General features: G+C 43.6%; 1 protein-coding gene across 2 annotated transcripts in view; it reads left to right on the top strand.

The window, feature by feature from the left end:
• The window catches only part of mcm3ap (minichromosome maintenance complex component 3 associated protein), a 111,161-nt gene that overhangs the window by 4,144 nt on the left and 88,824 nt on the right, over nt 1-18,193 (top strand). For both annotated transcript variants that reach the window (XM_067988134.1, XM_067988135.1), the window contains exons 2-4: nt 580-800; nt 1,918-1,999; nt 10,269-10,413. In XM_067988134.1, coding sequence (XP_067844235.1) covers nt 580-800; nt 1,918-1,999; nt 10,269-10,413 — 448 coding nt within the window. The remainder of the gene's footprint in view (nt 1-579; nt 801-1,917; nt 2,000-10,268; nt 10,414-18,193) is intronic.

The raw sequence follows: 18,193 nt of genomic DNA on the forward strand, positions 1-18,193 counted from the left end.
ACCATTGGGTCATTATAGTTAAGCCTGAACCTGTCCTCACATGAAGCCCACATGTGTGCAATTCCCAAGTCTGCTTGCTGGGCAACAATCCAGAGCAGGAACCCTGGCACACTTTATTTTACCTCTTGCAAACCACTGAGACTCATTATTGGGCCCTTTCAATGTCCCAGCTGCGATTGGCTACCTCAGCACGTCCCAACGATCGAATCTGGAACCTTCTTTGGTCTGTGAGGCTCAGCGACACGCCGTCTGAAACAGCAGAGTCATTGGGATGAGAAACAAATTGCCTTTTCGTTGAAGGAACTGCAGGATTGATTTCCTGTAGCATTTCCAGCAATAGGATGTTGTAGCCCCTTTTCTAAATCATGATTTTTAGAATATTGTTATTGGTTCCTGCTGCTCAGTTTGAACTACCTTCTGTTTTGTCTGTATGCTCGGTAATTCCTGGTTGTGCTGTGGAGACATGAATGGTTTTTGATACAGCACATGTATTGCAGCTCCTTCAAGGTCCCATTTTCAGTTTTGCTGGGTGGCGTTGCGGTGTTCTGGATTAATTTCGGATTTCATTTGTCCTCCCAGATTTTCCCGGCAAGCCTTCCTCTCGGAGGCTACGAGGTGAGAGCACAGACAGTTTGTCCAGCATGCCTTTGTCAGAACTCACTGCCATCCAGTGCAAAAACATCCCGGCAGACCTTAACAAGAAGGAGGTCATCAAGAAGCACTTCTCTCAGTTTGGCAAGGTGCAGCGGGTTTATTGCCAAACCAATAAGAGCCTGGCAGTGGTTCACTTCTACGATCACGTGAGTACCTGAGGACCTTAGCTGCACCCCCAAATTTCCATCTTTAATCAGCGTTCATGTTTAATTAAAGTTAACAAGAGAGTATTAGAAATCTTATCAGCACAGTAGCCTTTTATTTTTAAAAAGAGGGACTACTTGCAACAGGCAGATGTGTCGATCAGTGTTCTGGGTTTTATTTGGTTGCTGTCAGTCAGTTTTGCTGTTCCCTTACTTCCTGCCTAGTTGCTGCCTGTTGCACTGTGATAGTGCAACCTGCACAGCCAGGTACAAAACTGTTAAAAACAAAACAGCATGACTTCCTTGCTGGAAAATATGATAAATTTAAAGCAAAGGTGGGCATGGAAATATTAAGAGGATAGGTCTGGCTGTATTTCTTATTCTGTTTGAAAGGTTTTGATCGAGTAAATAAGGAGAAATTGTTCCCAGTGGCGGAAGGGTAGGTAACCAGAGGACACAGATTTATTATAATTGGCAAAATAACCAGAGGAGAGATGAGGAGAAAATTTTTTACGCAGCAAGTTGTTATGATCGGGAATGCACTGTCTGAAAGGGTGGTGGAAGCAGATTCAATAATAACTTTCAAAAGGGAATTGGATAAATAGTTGCAAAGGAAAATATTGCAGGGCCATGGGGAAAGAGCTAGGAGTGGGACTAATTGGATAGCTCTTTCAAAGAGCCAGCAGAGGCACGATGGGCTGAATGGCCGCCTTCTGTGCTGTATCGTTCTATGATTCGTGACTTCTACATAAGGCTGAACAACATTATGAGGCTTGGTTAGATTTTCTTTTCCCAGTTTTATAAGTCCCACCCCTAGAAGGTGCTGACTGTACTGGTCCCGATTGTCCTCTGGTACCTCACCCAAGTGGCTAAGTGTGTGAGTCTAAACAGTGAGTATTGCCATGCTATTTTATTGTTGGGGGCATCACAGCTGAGCCAGGTCCTGCCCTCATTTGACAACCCACATGTTTTTTGGGAGTTAAAAGTGAAGTTTTTTGCAAATCTTTTATGATAGCAACAGGGCAGACGAGCCCTGTGACCCAGAACCCTCTTAGTTTGAGCATTTGTACATGTGTTAACGGATGAGGAGAGTGTTACAATGAACTTGTTTCTTTTAAAGGCATCTGCATCAACTGCCAAGAAAAAAGGGAAATCTCTACGCAAGCATCAGATTGAAATATTTTGGCAACGGAAGAAGAACAGTGAGTTACAGGAACAGTTTATGTTTTATTCTCCCTATCGCTTGCAGTTCGCACCCTTCCCCGTCTGAAGCCGCTTTTATATTGGGCTGTGTTTGTGCCCCGTACGGGTCTTGTATAGCTCATTGTAACACCAAAGCAAATTTGCCACGTCTTCCCAGCTGCTGGCCTTGCTACGTCCAACTTACTCCGAACAGGATGTATTAACCCTTTTAGTATCCGTGGTGGCATTTCTGCTCCATTTTTTTAAAAACTTGGTCAGTTGTAAATTTTTGAATGTTTAATATGATTCAGAATGACTCATTGTTTGTGGTATTTTTCATGCAAAAGTGACCCTACTTTGGTGATGTGCTGGTTGTGTGAGACCCATGTGACCGGAGCCAGCCACAGTATATGGCAGTGTAAAAGCAGCTTGAGTGATCTCACTGAGAGAGGTGGGAATGAGCGTTGGTGACGTCGTTGAGTGATAAATATTAGTCAGGACACTGAGGATTCCTCCTTGTTCTTCGTATAGTGTCATTGGACCGTTCACGTCTATATGAATAAATGGGCTGGGCCTCAGTTTAACGTCTCATCTGAAAGCCAGCACCGCTGACAATGCAGCACTCCCTCAGTACTGCACTATGTGCCAGCCTAGATTATATGAGTAAATCCTGGAGTGGGGCCTGAACTTATAACTTTCTGACTCGGGCAGGAGTGCTCCCACTAAGCCAAGCTGAAACTTACAAATAATGATTAGGTGATGCAAACTTGGTTTTTAAAATGCTGTAAATTGTAGGAAGAAGGAAAGACTGAAGGTGGTGCAGTTTTGAGGTGCAGGAAAAAGAGTGAATTAGGGGAGAATGCTGTGCTTTATTTGTAACAATGGTAAACCCATTTACAAGGGAAAGGTTTAAGAATTTGTTTAGCATGGTAGTTCTTTCCCCTGTGTGGTGAATCTGGCTTCTAACACTGAGAATGGCGATTAAGTGCACCATATCTTTAATTCCGCAATACACTGCACTTATTGTTACTTCACACGTGTTAAATATTATTTTGCAGGCACTGAATTTCCCAAAAATACACATACTGTGTGTGTGTGTGTGTGTGTGTGTGTGTGTGTGTACACTTGTGTTCTTCCCTAGTGTAGATGGTCTTCATATTTTCACCAGCAAAGCATGCAGCAGGTTTTTCTGTGGGGTCACTCTGATACCTAGCTGTATGACATTAAAGGTTTGTCCTTTCCTTTTTCCTGCCCTCAGCACCATTCTCTGTTCAAGAGGTAGTCTGCTCCAAGGGCTCTTCCGATACTGGTGTTGATTGACTTCCCTCCTTGGTGGTCTTCGCTAATACTGGGAGCTCAGAATGTCGTTCTACCCCAGTGTGGAGTGTAGGAACTCCAGCTGTTACTGGACCAGCTGGATTGTCTGTTTTAATGAACTCCATGCAGGTTCCCTGGGACATGCTCTATTCTGCAGTCAGGGTGGTCACCGTAACATTGAGTCTACAGTACAGAAACAGGCCATTCTGCTCAACAGGTCTATGCTGGCATTTATGCTCCACACGAGCCTCCTCCCTCCCTACTTCATCTAACCCTATCAGCATATCCTTCTATTCCTTTCTCTCTCATGTGCTTATCTAGCTTCCCTTAAATGCATCTATGCTCGTCACCTCACCTACTCCCTGTGATGGCTCATTCCATGTTCTTACCACTTTTTTCTACTTCGGAAAAAAAGTTTCTCCTGAATTCCTTTTTGGATAAATTAGTGACTATCTTATATTTATGACCTTTAGTTTTGGACTCCCCCACAAATATGGAAACATTTTGCATACGAACGTACGAATTAGGAGCAGAAGTAGGCCATTCGGCCCCTCGAGCCTGCTCTGCCATTTGATAAGCTCGTGGCTGATCTGATTGTGAGCTCAACCTTACTTTCCCGTCTACCTACTATAACCTTTGACTCCCTTCTTAATCAGGAATCTCTCTAACTCAGCCTTAAAAATATTAGCGACCCTGCCTCCACTGCTCTGTCGGGAAGGGAGTTCCACAGACACACGACCCTCAGAGAGAAAAAAATTCTCCTTATCTCCGTCTTAAGTGGGAGACCCCTTATTTTTAAACTGTGGCCCCTAAATCTAGTCTCTCCCAGAAGGGGAAACATCCTCTCAGCATCTACCCCTTCAAGCCCCCTCAGGATCTTATATGTTTCAATAAGATCACCTCTCATTCGAGTGTATACAGTCCCAACTTGTCCGACCTTTCCTCATAAGATAACCCCCTCATCCCAGGAATCAGTCGAGTGAACCTTCTCTGAACCGCCTCTAAAGCAATTATGTCCTTTCTTAAATAAGGAGACCAAAACTGCACACAGTATTCTAGATGTGGTCTCACCAATGCCCTGTACAACTGTAGCAAAACATCTCTACTTTTATATTCCATTCCCCTTGCAATAAATGACTACATTCCATTTGCTTTCCACTTGCTGTATCTGCATACTAACTTTTTGTGATTCATGTACTAGGATACCCAGATCCCTCTGTACCTCAGAGTTCTGCAATCTCTCTCCATTTAAATAAGATACTGATTTTCTATTCCTTCTGCCAAAGTGGATTTTCTCTATGTCTACCCCATCAAACCCTTTCATTATCTTAAAGACCTCTATCAGGTCAGCCCTCAGCCTTCTCTTTTTCTAGAGAAAAGAGCTCCAGCCCGCTCAGTCTTTCCTGATAAGTATATCCTCTCAGTTCTGGTATCATCCTTGTGAATCTTTTTTGCACCTTCTCCAATGCCTCTATATCCTTTTTTCAATATGGAGACCAGAACTGTGCACAATATTCCAAGTGTGATCTAACCAAGGTTCTATACAAGTTTAACATGACTTCTCTGCTTTTCAATTCTATCCCTCTAGAAATGAACCCCAGTGCTTGGTTTGCCTTATTTATGGCCTTATTTATCTGCGTTGCTACTTTTAGTGATTTGTGTATCTGTACCCCGAGATCCCTGTGCTCTCTACCCCATTTAGACTCTTATCATCCAGGCAATATGTGGCCTCCTTATTCTTCCTATCAAAATATTGAAATTCATTTGCCAATTACATGCCCATTCTGCAAGTTTATTAATGTCTTGCATTTTGATGCATTCTTCCTTTGTATTAACCCCCAATTTGGTGTCATCCGCAAATTTTGAAATTGTACTTTCGATTCCCGAGTCCAAATCATTGATGTAAATTGTGAACAACAGTGGTCCAAGCAACGATCCCTGTGGAACACCACTTCTCACCTTTTGCTGGTCTGAGTAGCTAACCTTAACCCTTACTCTCTGTTTTCTGTTTTGTAGCCAGCTTGCTATCCATTCTGCTACCTGTCCTCTGACTCCACACGCTCTGACCTTAGTCATGAGTCTACGATGCGGGGTACCTTATCGAAGGTCTTTTGAAAATCCAAATGTATTACATTTACTGCATTACCCTTGTCTACTCTTTCTGTTACTTCTTCAAAGATTTCCCTTCTGAAATCCGTGCTGACAACTGTATTATATTTTTGTTTTCTAGATGTTTTTCTGTTACATCTTTTGAGTAAAGATTTCATTATCTTTTCTATCACCAAATTAAGCTAACTGGTCTATAATTCCCTGGACTTGTTCTATCTCCCTTTTTAAATACAGGAATAACATTAGCTGTCCTGCAGTCCTCTGGCACTATGCCTTTTTTGTAATGAAATTTCGTATATATGTCACAGTGCCTCTGCCGTCTCTTCCCTAACTTCCTTTAAAATGCGCGGATACAATCCATCCGGACCAGGGGTTTTTATCCTTTCTTAAAGGGGGGAGAGAATTGATAAACTTAAGAACATAGGAACAGGAAGGGGTAGGCCATTCAGCCCATCGAGCCTGTTCTGCCATTCAGTGAGATCATGGATGATCTGTGACCTAACTCCATATACCCACCATAGCCCCATATCCCTTAATACCTTTGGTTAACAAAAACCTATCAATCTCAGATTTAAAATCAACAATTGAGCTAGCAACACTGCTGTTTGCGGAAAAGAGTTCCAAACTTCTACCACCCTTTACGCGTAGAAGTGTTTCCTAACTTCACTCCTGAAAGTCCTGGCTTTAATCTTTAGGCTACGTCCCCTACTCCTAGACTCCCCAACCAGCGGAAATAGTTTCTCTCTATCTACCCTAACAGTTCCCCTTAATATCTTGAAAATTTGATGAAATCACCCCTTAACCTTCTAAATTCCAGGGAATACAACCCTAATTTGTGTAATCTCACCTCGTAATTTAACCCTTGGAGTCCTGGTGTCATTCTAGTAAATATATGTTGCACTCCCTCCAAGGCCAGTATATCCTTCCTATCGTGCGGTGCCCAGAACTGAACAAAGTGCTCCAGGTGTGGTCTAACCAGAGCTTTGTATAGCTGTAGCATAACTTCTACTCCTTGTATTCTAGTCCTTCAGATACAAAGGCCAGCATTCCATTAGCCTTTTTGATTGTTTTCTGTACCTGTCCACGGCATTTTAATAATCTATGTACGTGGACCCCTAAGTCTCTTTGGACCTCCACTGTTTTGAGCTTTTCACCATTTAGAAAGTGCTCTGATCTATCCTTTTTAAGTGCAAAGTGGATGACCTCCTACTTGCGTGCATTGAAATCCATTTGCCACAGTTTTGCTCATTCACTTATTCGATTAATATCTCTGTAATTTTATGCTTCCATCCATACTGCTTACAATGCTGCCCATCTTGGATATATGCAAACTTGGATATGTGGCTCTCTAATCCGTCATCTAAGTTGTTAATAAATACGGTGAATAGTTGAGGCTCCAACACAGATCCCTGTGGGACACCACTAGTCACATCCTGACAATTTCAGTACCTGCCCATTATCCCTACTCTCTGTCTCCTGCCGCTCAGCCAATTTCCTAACAAGGTCAATAATTTGCCTTCAATTCCATGAGCTTCAACTTTAGCTAACAGTCTGTTTTGAAGGACTTTATCGAATGCCGTCTGGAAGTCCATATAAACAACGTCCATAGACATTTCCCCTGTCCATTACTTCAGTCACCTCTTCAAAAAATTCAATCAGGCTCGTCAGGCATGACCTACCCTTCACATATCCACGCTGGCTCTCTCTGATCAGCTGAAAATTTTCAAGGTGTTCAGTCACTCTATCCTTAATTATAGATTAGTAATTTCCCAACAACAGATGCTGGACTAACTGGTCTATAATTCCCTGGTTTCCGTCTCTCACCTTTTTTAAATAGTGGAGTGACGTGCAATTTTCCAATCCAAAGGAACGGTTCCTGAATCAAGAGAACTTTCGAAGATTATAGTTAGGGTATCTGCAATGTTCTCACCTACTTGCTTTAAAACCCTGGGATGGAAACTATCTGGCCCTGGGGATTTGTCACTCTTTAGTGCCATTATTTTCTTCGTTATTGTTAATTTGTTTACGTTAATTATGGTGAGTCCCTGTCCCTGATTCAAAATTAGTTTCCTTGGGGTGTCTGGCATGCTATCCTCTTCTACTGTAAATACTGACACAAAGTAATTATTTAACATGTCTATCATTTCCTTATTTTCACTTGCAGTATCACCATTGAGTTTTTAAGGGGCCCACATTGCTCTTGACCACCCTCTTTTTCCTAATATAATTGTAAACATTTCTTGCAGTGATTTTGATATCCTTTGCAAGTTTCTTTTCATACTCCCTTTTTGTAGCTTACTATCTGTTTTGTCACCTTTTGCTGTTTTTTGTATCTCTCCCAGACGCCAGGATCTGTGCTATTTTTTGCATTTTTGCATTCTTTTTCTTTTAGTTTCATGTTGTCCCTTACCTCTTTTGTTGCCCATGGCTGCATTTTTGGCAAGTAGATCACTTGCCATTTAGGGGTATAAACTGGTCCTGTATCACATTAAATTCTTTTTTGAACATCTTCCAGTGATCGTCTTTCGTTTTACCCATTAACAGATTTGCCCAGTTTACTGTGGACAGTCTCTGTCTCATCGCGTTGAAGTCAGCCTTACCTAAATTTAGAATCTTAGCAGCTGTCACGGGTTTCTCCATTTCAAACACAACGTTGAACTCGTTCATATTATGATCGTTATTAGATAAATGTTCATGCATCGTTGGGCTGTTAACTAAATATTTTATTCGTTCATGGGATGTGGGCGTCGCTGGCAAGGCCGGCATTTATTGCCCATCCCTAATTGCCCTTGAGAAGGTGGTGGTGAGCCGTCGGCTTGAACCGCTGCAGTCCGTGTGGTGAAGGTTCTCCCACAGTGCTGTTAGGAAGGGAGTTCCAGGATTTTGACCCAGCGGCGATATATTTCCAAATCGGGATGGTGTGTGACTTGGAGGGGAACGTGCAGGTGGTGTTGTTCCCATGTGCCTGCTGCCCTTGTCCTTCTAGGTGGTAGAGGTCGCGGGTTTGGGAGATGCTTTCGAAGAAGCCTTGGCGAGTTGCTGCAGTGCATCCTGAAGATGGTACTAATCTGGCTCATTGCTCATTATTAAATCGAATATGGCCTGCCCCTTGTTGGTTCTAGGACATATTGTTGCAGAAAGCTGTCCTGAACACACAAGAAATTCGCTATCTTTCTGACATGAGCTCATCTGCTGATCCCAATGTGTATGAAAGTTAAAATCTCCCATTAAAACCACTCTGCCTTTGCTATATGCTTGTCTATTCTCTGCATTTATATATTCTGCCACTTGACAGCTGCTACCAGGGGGCCTATACACAACTCCCACTACAGTCTTAAATCCTTTTCTATTTCTTAATTCTACCCATAAAATCTCCATTGCCTGCTTACCTCTCATTATATCCTCTCATCGTTAAAATAATTTCATTCTTAATCACTAAGGCTACTCCTCCCCCTCTACCAGTTTCCCTATCCTTCCTGCAGCCCTTATAACCTGGTATATTCAGTTCCCAGTCCTGACCGTCTTGTAGCCACGCCTCAGTAATGGTTACCATGTCGTACCCTCTAAGTTGAATTTGCGCCTGCAATGCATTCAATTTGTTCCTTATACTCTTTGTATAAAGAGCGCTTAATTGGGCCACACCCCCTAACCCGTCCTGCTCTAATGTTGTTTTTCTCTCGCGTTTCTTATTTTTCTCTCCCGATTTAATTACTTTACATCCTCTAGTTTTCCCTTTACCTGTAGTGCCTAAAGAATAATTTCTGACCATTACTCTACTCTATTCCTTTCTATCTTAAATATCTTTATATCTTTTTTGATCTCTTCTTCTAATGTCATGCCCACCTTGTTAGTCTCCCTGGTAAATACTGAGGCAAAGTAACTATTTAATATTTCTGCCATTTTGCTGTCATTACTTGTGAGTTTATCTTGTGCATTCCTTAATGGCCCTATTCCTATCCTAATTTTTCTTTTGTTATTTATGTATCTGTAGGATACTTTACTATTTCTTTTTATATTCCTTGATAATTTAATTTTGTAGTTCCTCTTTGCCTTCCTAATTGTTTTTTTTTACTTTTTTCTTCACCTCTTCATATTCCTTTTTGTTATCCTCTCTTTTATTGTCTATGTACTTAGTGTATGACTTTTTCTTTAGTTTCAATTTTGTCTTTTCACCCATAATGTTTCATTATTGGCTAGTTTGTTCTTGTTTTTTAGAGGAATATATTTCTCCTGAACTCTATTGAACACCGTTTTAAATATTTCCCACCACTGTTCTATCTCTTTGCCAACATTTTTTTCCAGTTTACCTTCCCTAATTCCATTTTCATCCCCTCAAAATTAAGCTTTTTTCCAATCTATTACTTTGGTCTTTGATTATTTATGTCTTTCTCAATCATTATTTTAAACCTTATTATATTATGATCGCTATTGCATAGATGTTCCCCAACGCTTACTTCTCTTATCTGCTCCGGTTCATTTCTTATTACTAGATCCAGCATTGATTCCTCTTTTGTTGGGCTTCTCACATACTGGGAAAGAAAGGAGTCCTGTACACACTGTAAAAACTCCATTGCCCTTCCCTTTTTCCCCACCTCTTGAGCCAGTTCATTTGGGGGTAGTTGAAATCTCCCGTGATGATTATTCAATTTTTGTTTTACTCATCTCACACATATTTCTTCCTCCACTTCCCTTCTAGTGTTTGACTGAAGGAGTGCAGCAGGACTGCAGTTTTCCCAGTTGCTTGGTTCCTACCAGCCTGTAGGATGGGATTGACAAAATAAAGTCTAGATAATGACCACTGTACTGAAACCTCATAATAATGAAGTAATGCCTTCCTTTTTCCCTCCTGCCCCTGCACCCCAGGTCCTGGGAAGAAAACTTCTCTGGAAGAAATGGATACGACAAAAGGAGTTGAAGAGAAGCGCAGTCTGGACAAAACTAACTTTGAGCACTCGCCTCTGCGCAATACAACCACAAAATCTCCTGCAGTTGGAAATACTACAAACAGGTGACACCATTTTACACAAATCACGTGGATCAAAATTTGCAGATGACACAAAACTTGGAAGTGTAGTAAACAGTGAGGAGGATAGTGATAGACTTCAAGAGGATATAGACAGGCTGTGGAATGGGCGGACACGTGGCAAATGAAATTTAACGCAGAGAAGTGCAAAGTGATACATTTTGGCAGGAAGAATGAGGGGAAGCAATATAAACTAAGCGTACAGTTCTAAAGGGGGTGCAGGAACAGAGAGATCTGGGGGTATATGTGCACAAATCTTTGAAGATGGCAGGACAGGTTGAGAAAGCGATTTAAAAAAAAGCATACAGGATCATGAGCTTTATAAATAGAGGCATAGAGTACAAAATCAAAGAAGTTATGTTGAACCTTTATAAGGCACTGGTTTGGCCATAACTCGAGTATTGTCTAATTCTGGGCACTGCACCTTAGGAAGGATGTGAAGGCTTGAGAGAGGGTGCAGAAAAGATTTACCAGAATGGCTCTAGGGATGAGGGACTTCAGTTACATGGATAGACTGGAGAAGCTGGGGTTGTTCTCTTTAGAGCAGAGAAGGTTGAGAGGAGATTTGATAGAAATGTTCAAAATCATGAAGGGTTTAAATAAAGTAAATGAAGAGAAACAGCTCATTGGTGGAAGGGTCGAGAACCGGAGGACAAAGGTTTAAGGTGATTTGCAAAAGAACCAAAGGCAAAATTAGGAAAAACTTTTTTAAGCAGAGAGTAGTTCTGATCTGGAATATGCTGCCTTAAAGGGTGGAGGAGGCAGATTCAGTCATGACTTTCAAAAAAATTGGATAAATGCTTGAAGGGAAAAAATTTTCAGGGCTACGGGGGAATGGGGCTAACTGGATTGCTCTCAGAAAGAGCCAGCATGGGCTCGATGGGCTGAATGGCCTCCTCCTGTGCTGTAACCATACTATGATCTCCCATTGCGTTGCCCATAGAAGCTCAGGAAACAGTGAATTTCCCTCCCGAGACCATTAGTGATGCAGGAGATATAGATATCTGGAACTCATGCATCTTCAGGACATTCTGGAGGGGGAGGGTGAACAGCCAGTTGTCGTGGTGCATATAGGCACCAACGATATAGGTAAAAAACAGGATGAGGTCCTACAAGCTGAATTTAGGGAGTTAGGAGTTAAACTAAAGAGTAGGACCTCAAAGGTAGTAATCTCAGGATTGCTACCAGTGCCACGGATTAGTCAGATTAGGAATGACAGGATAGCTAAGATGAATACGTGGCTTGAGAGATGGTGCAAGCTGGAGGGATTCAAATTCCTGGGCCATTGGAACCGGTTCTGGGGGAGGTGGGACCAGTACAAATTGGACGGTCTGCATCTGGGCAGGACTGGAACCAATGTCCTAGGGGGAGTGTTTGCCAGTGCTGTTGGGGAGGGTTTAAACTAATGTGGCAGGGGGATGGGAACCGATGCAGGAAGTCAGTGGGAAATAAAGTGGTGACAGAAACAAAACGCAGTAAGGGAGAGTGTACAGAACATGACCGGACAGATGGTCTGAGAAAGCAGGGCAAAGACCAAGGGAAGTCTAGATTAAACTGCATTTATTTCAATGCAAGAAGTCTGATGGGCAAGGCAGATGAACTCAGGGCATGGATGGGTACATGGGACTGGGATGTTATAGCTATTACTGAAACATGGCTAAGGGAGGGGCAGGACTGGCAGCTCAATGTTCCAGGGTACAGATGCTATAGGAAAGATAGAGCAGGAGGTAAGAGAGGAGGGGGAGTTGCGTTCTTGATTAGGGAGAACATCACGGCAGTAGTGAGAGGGGATATATCCGAGGGTTCGCCCACTGAGTCCATATGGGTAGAACTGAAAAATAAGAAGGGAGAGATCACTTTGATAGGATTGTACTACAGACCCCCAAATAGTCAACGGGAAATTGAGGAGCAAATATGTAAGGAGATTACAGACAGCTGCAAGAAAAATAGGGTGGTAATAGTAGGGGACTTTAACTTTCCCAACATTGACTGGGACAGCCATAGCATTAGGGGCTTGGATGGAGAGAAATTTGTTGAGTGTATTCAGGAGGAATTTCTCATTCAGTATGTGGATGGCCCGACTAGAGAGGGGGCAAAACTTGACCTCCTCTTGGGAAATAAGGACGGGCAGGTGACAGAAGTGTTGGTGAGGGATCACTTTGGGACCAGTGATCATAATTCCATTAGTTTTAAGATAGCTATGGAGAAGGATAGGTCTGGCCCAAAAGTTAAAATTCTAAATTGGGGAAAGGCCAATTTTGATGGTATTAGACAGGAACTTTCAGAAGTTGATTGGGAGAGTCTGTTGGCAGGCAAAGGGACGTCTGGTAAGTGGGAGGCTTTCAAAAGTGTGTTAACCAGGGTTCAGGGTAAGCACATTACTTATAAAGTGAAGGGCAAGGCTGGTAGAAGTAGGGAACCTTGGATGACTCGGGAGATTGAGGCACTAGTCAAAAAGAAGAAGGAGGCATATGACATGCATAGGCAGCTGGGATCAAGTGGATCCCTTGAAGAGTATAGAGATTGCCGGAGTAGAGTTAAGAGAGAAATCAGGAGGGCAAAAAGGGGATATGAGATTGCTTTGGCAGATCAGGCAAAGGTGAATCCAAAGAGCTTCTACAAATACATAAAGGGCAAAAGGGTAACTAGGGAGAGAGTAGGGCCTCTTAAGGATCAACAAGGTCATCTATGTGCGGAACCACAAGAGATGGGTGAGATCCTGAATGAATATTTCACATCGGTATTTACGGTTGAGAAAGGCATGGATGTTAGGGAACTTGGGGAAATAAATAGTGATGTCTTGAGGAGTGTCCATATTACAGAGAGGGAGGTGCTGGAAGTCTTAACGCGCATCAAGGTAGATAAATCTCCGGGACCTGATGAAATGTATCCCAGGACGTTATGGGAGGTTAGGGAGGAAATTGCGGGTCCCCTAGCAGAGATATTTGAATCATCCACCGCTACAGGTGAGGTGCCTGAAGATTGGAGGGTAGCAAATGTTGTGCCTTTGTTTAAGAAGGGCGGCAGGGAAAAGCCTGGGAACTACAGACCAGTGAGCCTGACATCTGTAGTGGGTAAGTTGTTAGAGGGTATTCTGAGGGACAGGATCTACAGGCATTTGGAGAGGCAGGGACTAATTAGGAACAGTCAGCATGGTTTTGTGAGAGGAAAATCATGTCTCACGAATTTGATTGAGTTTTTTGAAGGGGTAACCAAGAAGATAGATGAGGGCTGTGCAGTAGACGTGGTCTACATGGACTTCAGCAAAGCATTTGACAAGGTACCGCATGGTAGGTTGTTACATAAGGTTAAATCTCATGGGATCCAAGGTGAGGTAGCCAATTGGATACAAAATTGGCTTGACGACAGAAGACAGAGGGTGGTTGTGGAGGGTTGTTTTTCAAACTGGATGCCTGTGTCCAGCGGTGTGCCTCAGGGATCGGTGCTGGGTCCGCTGTTATTTGTTATTTATATTAATGATTTGGATGAGAATTTAGGAGGCATGGTTAGTAAGTTTGCAGATGACACCAAGATTGGTGGCATTGTGGACAGTGAAGAAGGTTATCTAGGATTGCAACGGGATCTTGATAAATTGGGCCAGTGGGCCGATGAATGGCAGATGGAGTTTAATTTAGATAAATGTGAGGTGATGCATTTTGGTAGATCGAATCGGGCCAGGACCTACTCCGTTAATGGTAGGGCGTTGGGGAGAGTTATAGAACAAAGAGATCTAGGAGTACAGATTCATAGCTCCTTGAAAGTGGAGTCACAGGTGGATAGGGTGGTGAAGAAGGCATTCAGCATGCTTGGTTTCATTGGTCAGAACATTGAATGCAGGAGTTGGGATGTCTTGTTGAAGTTGTACAGGGCATTGGTGAGGCCACACTTGGAGTACTGTGTACAGTTCTGGTCACCCTATTATAGAAAGGATATTATTAAACTAGAAAGAGTGCAGAAAAGATTTACTAGGATGCTACCGGGACTTGATGGTTTGACTTACAGGGAGAGGTTAGACAGACTGGGACTTTTTTCCCTGGAGAGTAGGAGGTTAAGGGGTGATCTTATAGAAGTCTATAAAATAATGAGGGGCATAGATAAGGTCGATAGTCAAAATCTTTTCCCAAAGGTAGGGGAGTCTATAACGAGGGGGCACAGATTTAAGGTGAGAGGGGAGAGATACAAAAGGATCCAGAGGGGCAATTTTTTCACTCAAAGGGTGGTGAGTGTCTGGAACGAGCTGCCAGAGGCAGTAGTAGAGGCGGGTACAATTTTGTCTTTTAAAAAGCATTTGGACAGTTACATGGGGAAGATGGGTATCGAGGGATATGGGCCAAGTGCAGGCAATTGGGACTAGCTTAGTGGTATAAACTGGGCGACATGGACATGTTGGGCCGAAGGGCCTGTTTCCATGTTGTAACTTCTATGATTCTATGATTCTATGATTCATCTAGGGATAAATATGTGCAGCTGCAGGCGTGTCTGACAGATCAGTGTATAATGGAGAAAATCCTATTGAGATACCATTTAAAGGTATGACAGAATGGTGATCCGAAATAGAGCGCAGATAGCTAATTTAATATACAGGGTAGCTCTTTTTCCTCGTTTTGTCACCAATTTTTTCTCCTAACCTTTCTACCATGAAGCCGTTGACTCCTTTCTCGGTTATGGTTCCATAGATGTCAGTCACTCTCCAGTAACTAGCTGCCGTGGCCATTCTTTTTTTTTATTCGTTCATGGGATGTGGGCGTCGCTGGCAAGGCAGGCATTTATTGCCCATCCCTAATTGCCCTTGAGAAGGTGGTGGTGAGCCGCCTTCTTGAGTTGCTGCAGTCTGTGTGGTGAAGGTTCTCCCACAGTGTTGTTAGGTAGGGAGTTCCAGGATTTTGACCCAGCGACGATGAAAGAATGGATATATTTCCAAGTTGGGATGGTGTGTGACTTGGAGGGGAACGTGCAGGTGGTGGTGTTCCAATGTGCCTGCTGCCCTTGTCCTTCCAGGTGGTAGAGGTCGTGGGTTTGGAAGGTGCTTTCGAAGAAGCCTTGGCGAAATGCTGCAGTGCATCCTGTGGATGGTGAACCGAGATGATGAGTGTTGGCGAGGCATTCAACTGATTGGGCATCACAGCTGAGTCTGATCAGGGCTGCACCCGTGTCCACACGCACGTGTTCAGCTGGGTAGAGATTTGGAGCAGGAGGTCTACATGATCTTTCTCCTTTGTAGTAGTGATGTGCTGGGGCCAATTGTTGGGCTCCAACACCCACCCTGGCTGAGGTGGGCTCACCTGGCACAGATTAGGGATAAAATCTGACCAAGTTAGCTCCCCCCATTCAGATTAACATCACGAAGTTCCGATAGGCAATAGAAGGCCAGCTTCCAGTGGTCAATTGATTTGTCGTTTACATTTATATACCGCCTTCAATGTGGAAAAACATCCCAAGGTGCTTCATAGAGGCTTAATCAGAAAAAACAGGTTGGAATTGGAGGTACCGAAAGTTAACGGGGAGGTGAGGGTTTTGGGGCTGGAGGAGGTTTCAGAGATAGGGTGGGTTGAGACCATGAAAGGATTTAAATAAGAGGATGCAAAATTTTTTAATTGGCTCCTGGTCCTCCAACACTTCAATGTCGGTCAGCGAGCACGGGGTGATGGGACCTGGTGTGGGATTGGATTCAGGCAGCAGAGTTTTGGATAAATGGAGGGTGGAGGATGGGAGGTCGGCCAGGAGTGCTTTGGAATAGTTGGATCTGGAGATGACAGAGGCACAGATAAGGGTTTCAGGAGCTGATTGACTGAGTTGGATGATGTTATGGAGGTGAAAGTAGGCGAACTTTATGATGGAATCGGTGGCAAGGGTGCGGGGTTTGTGGCAGGGGCTGGAAATGAAGGCTTCAGTCTTCCCAGTGTTAAAATGGAAGAACCTGCAGTTCATTCAAGATATCGGACATGCAGCTGACGACAGCGGTGGAGAGGTAGAGTTGGATGTCGTCAGCGTACATGTAGAATTGCTGTTGCCAAAGGGCAGCATGTAGATCATTGGGGGACTCTGGAGGTAATGGGGTGGGAGAAAAGCCATTGCTGGAGATTGCCCTAGAGGAGTACAAAAAGTGCAGGGGGATACTTAAAAAAGAAATTAGGAGATCAAGGAGGGGCCATGAAATAACACTGGCGAGCAAAATAAAGGAAAATCCTAAGATGTTTTATAAGTATATTAAGGATAAGAGGATGACTCGGGAAAAAATAGGGCCCATTAGGGACAAAAATGGTAATCTGTGTGTGGAGCCGGCAGATGTAGGAGGGGTTCTAAATGAATTTTTTGCATCTGTTTTCACTATGGAGAAGGACGATGTAGACATAGAAATACGGCAGGGGGACTGTGATATACTCGAACATATTAACATCGAGCGGGAGGAGGTATTGGCGGTTTTAGCAGGCCTAAAAATGGATAAATCCCCAGGCCCGGACGAAATGTATCCCAGGCTACTGTGTGAGGCAAAGGAGGAGATTGCGGGGGCTCTGACACATATATTCAGAACCTCTCTGGCCACAGGGGATGTGCCAGAGGACTGGAGAACCGCTAATGTAATACCATTATTCAAGAAGGGGAGTAGGGAAAAACCGGGGAACTACAGGCCAGTGAGGAAAATTATTGGAAAAAATTCTGAAGGACAAAATTAGTCTCCACTTGGAGAAGCAAGGATTAATCAGGGATAGTCAACATGGCTTTGTCAAGGGAAGATCATGTCTGACTAATTTGATTGAATTTTTTGAGGGGGTGACTAGGCGTGTGGATGAGGGTAACGCAGTGGATGTGGTATACATGGATTTCAGTAAGGCCTTCGATAAAGTCCCGCACAGGAGACTGGTCAAGAAGGTACGAGCCCATGGAATCCAGGGTGCCTTGGCACTTTGGATACAAAACTGGCTTAGTGGCAGAAGGCAGAGGGTGATGGTCGAAGGTTGTTTTTGTGACTGGAAGCCTGTGGCCAGTGGGGTACCACAGGGATCGGTGCTGGGTCCCTTGCTGTTTGTGGTCTACATTAATGACTTGGATATGAATGTAAAAGGTATGATCAGTAAGTTCGCTGATGATACAAAAATTGGTAGGGTGGTAAATAGCGAGGAGGATAGCCTCAGTCTGCAGGACGATATAGATGGGTTGGTCAGATGGGCGGAACAGTGGCAAATGGAATTTAACCCGGAAAAGTGCGAGGTGATGCACTTTGGAGGGACTAACAATGAATGGGAGGACCCTAGGCAAGACAGAGGGTCAGAGGGATCTTGGTGTGCAAGTTCACAGATCCCTGAAGGCGGCGGAACAGGTAGATAAGGTGGTAAAGAAGGCATATGGGATACTTGCCTTTATTAGCCGAGGCATAGAATATAAGAGCAAGGAGGTTATGATGGAGCTGTATAAAACACTGGTTAGGCCACAGCTGGAGTACTGTGTGCAGTTCTGGTCGCCACACTACAGGAAGGATGTGATCGCTTTGGAGAGGGTGCAGAGGAGATTCACCAGGATGTTACCAGGGCTGGAGCGCTTCAGCTATGAAGAGAGACTGGGAAGATTGGGTTTGTTTTCCTTGGAGCAGAGGAGGCTGAGGGGGGACATGATTGAGGTGTACAAAATTATGAGGGGCACAGATAGGATGGATACTAAGGAGCTTTTTCCCTTCGTTGAGGGTTCTATAACAAGGGGACATAGATTCAAGGTAAAAGGCGGGAGGTTTAGAGGGGATTTGAGAAAGAACTTTTTCACCCAGAGGGTG

Source organism: Heptranchias perlo, chromosome 7 (genome assembly GCF_035084215.1).
Source record: "Heptranchias perlo isolate sHepPer1 chromosome 7, sHepPer1.hap1, whole genome shotgun sequence".
Classification (NCBI taxonomy): Eukaryota; Metazoa; Chordata; class Chondrichthyes; order Hexanchiformes; family Hexanchidae; genus Heptranchias; species Heptranchias perlo.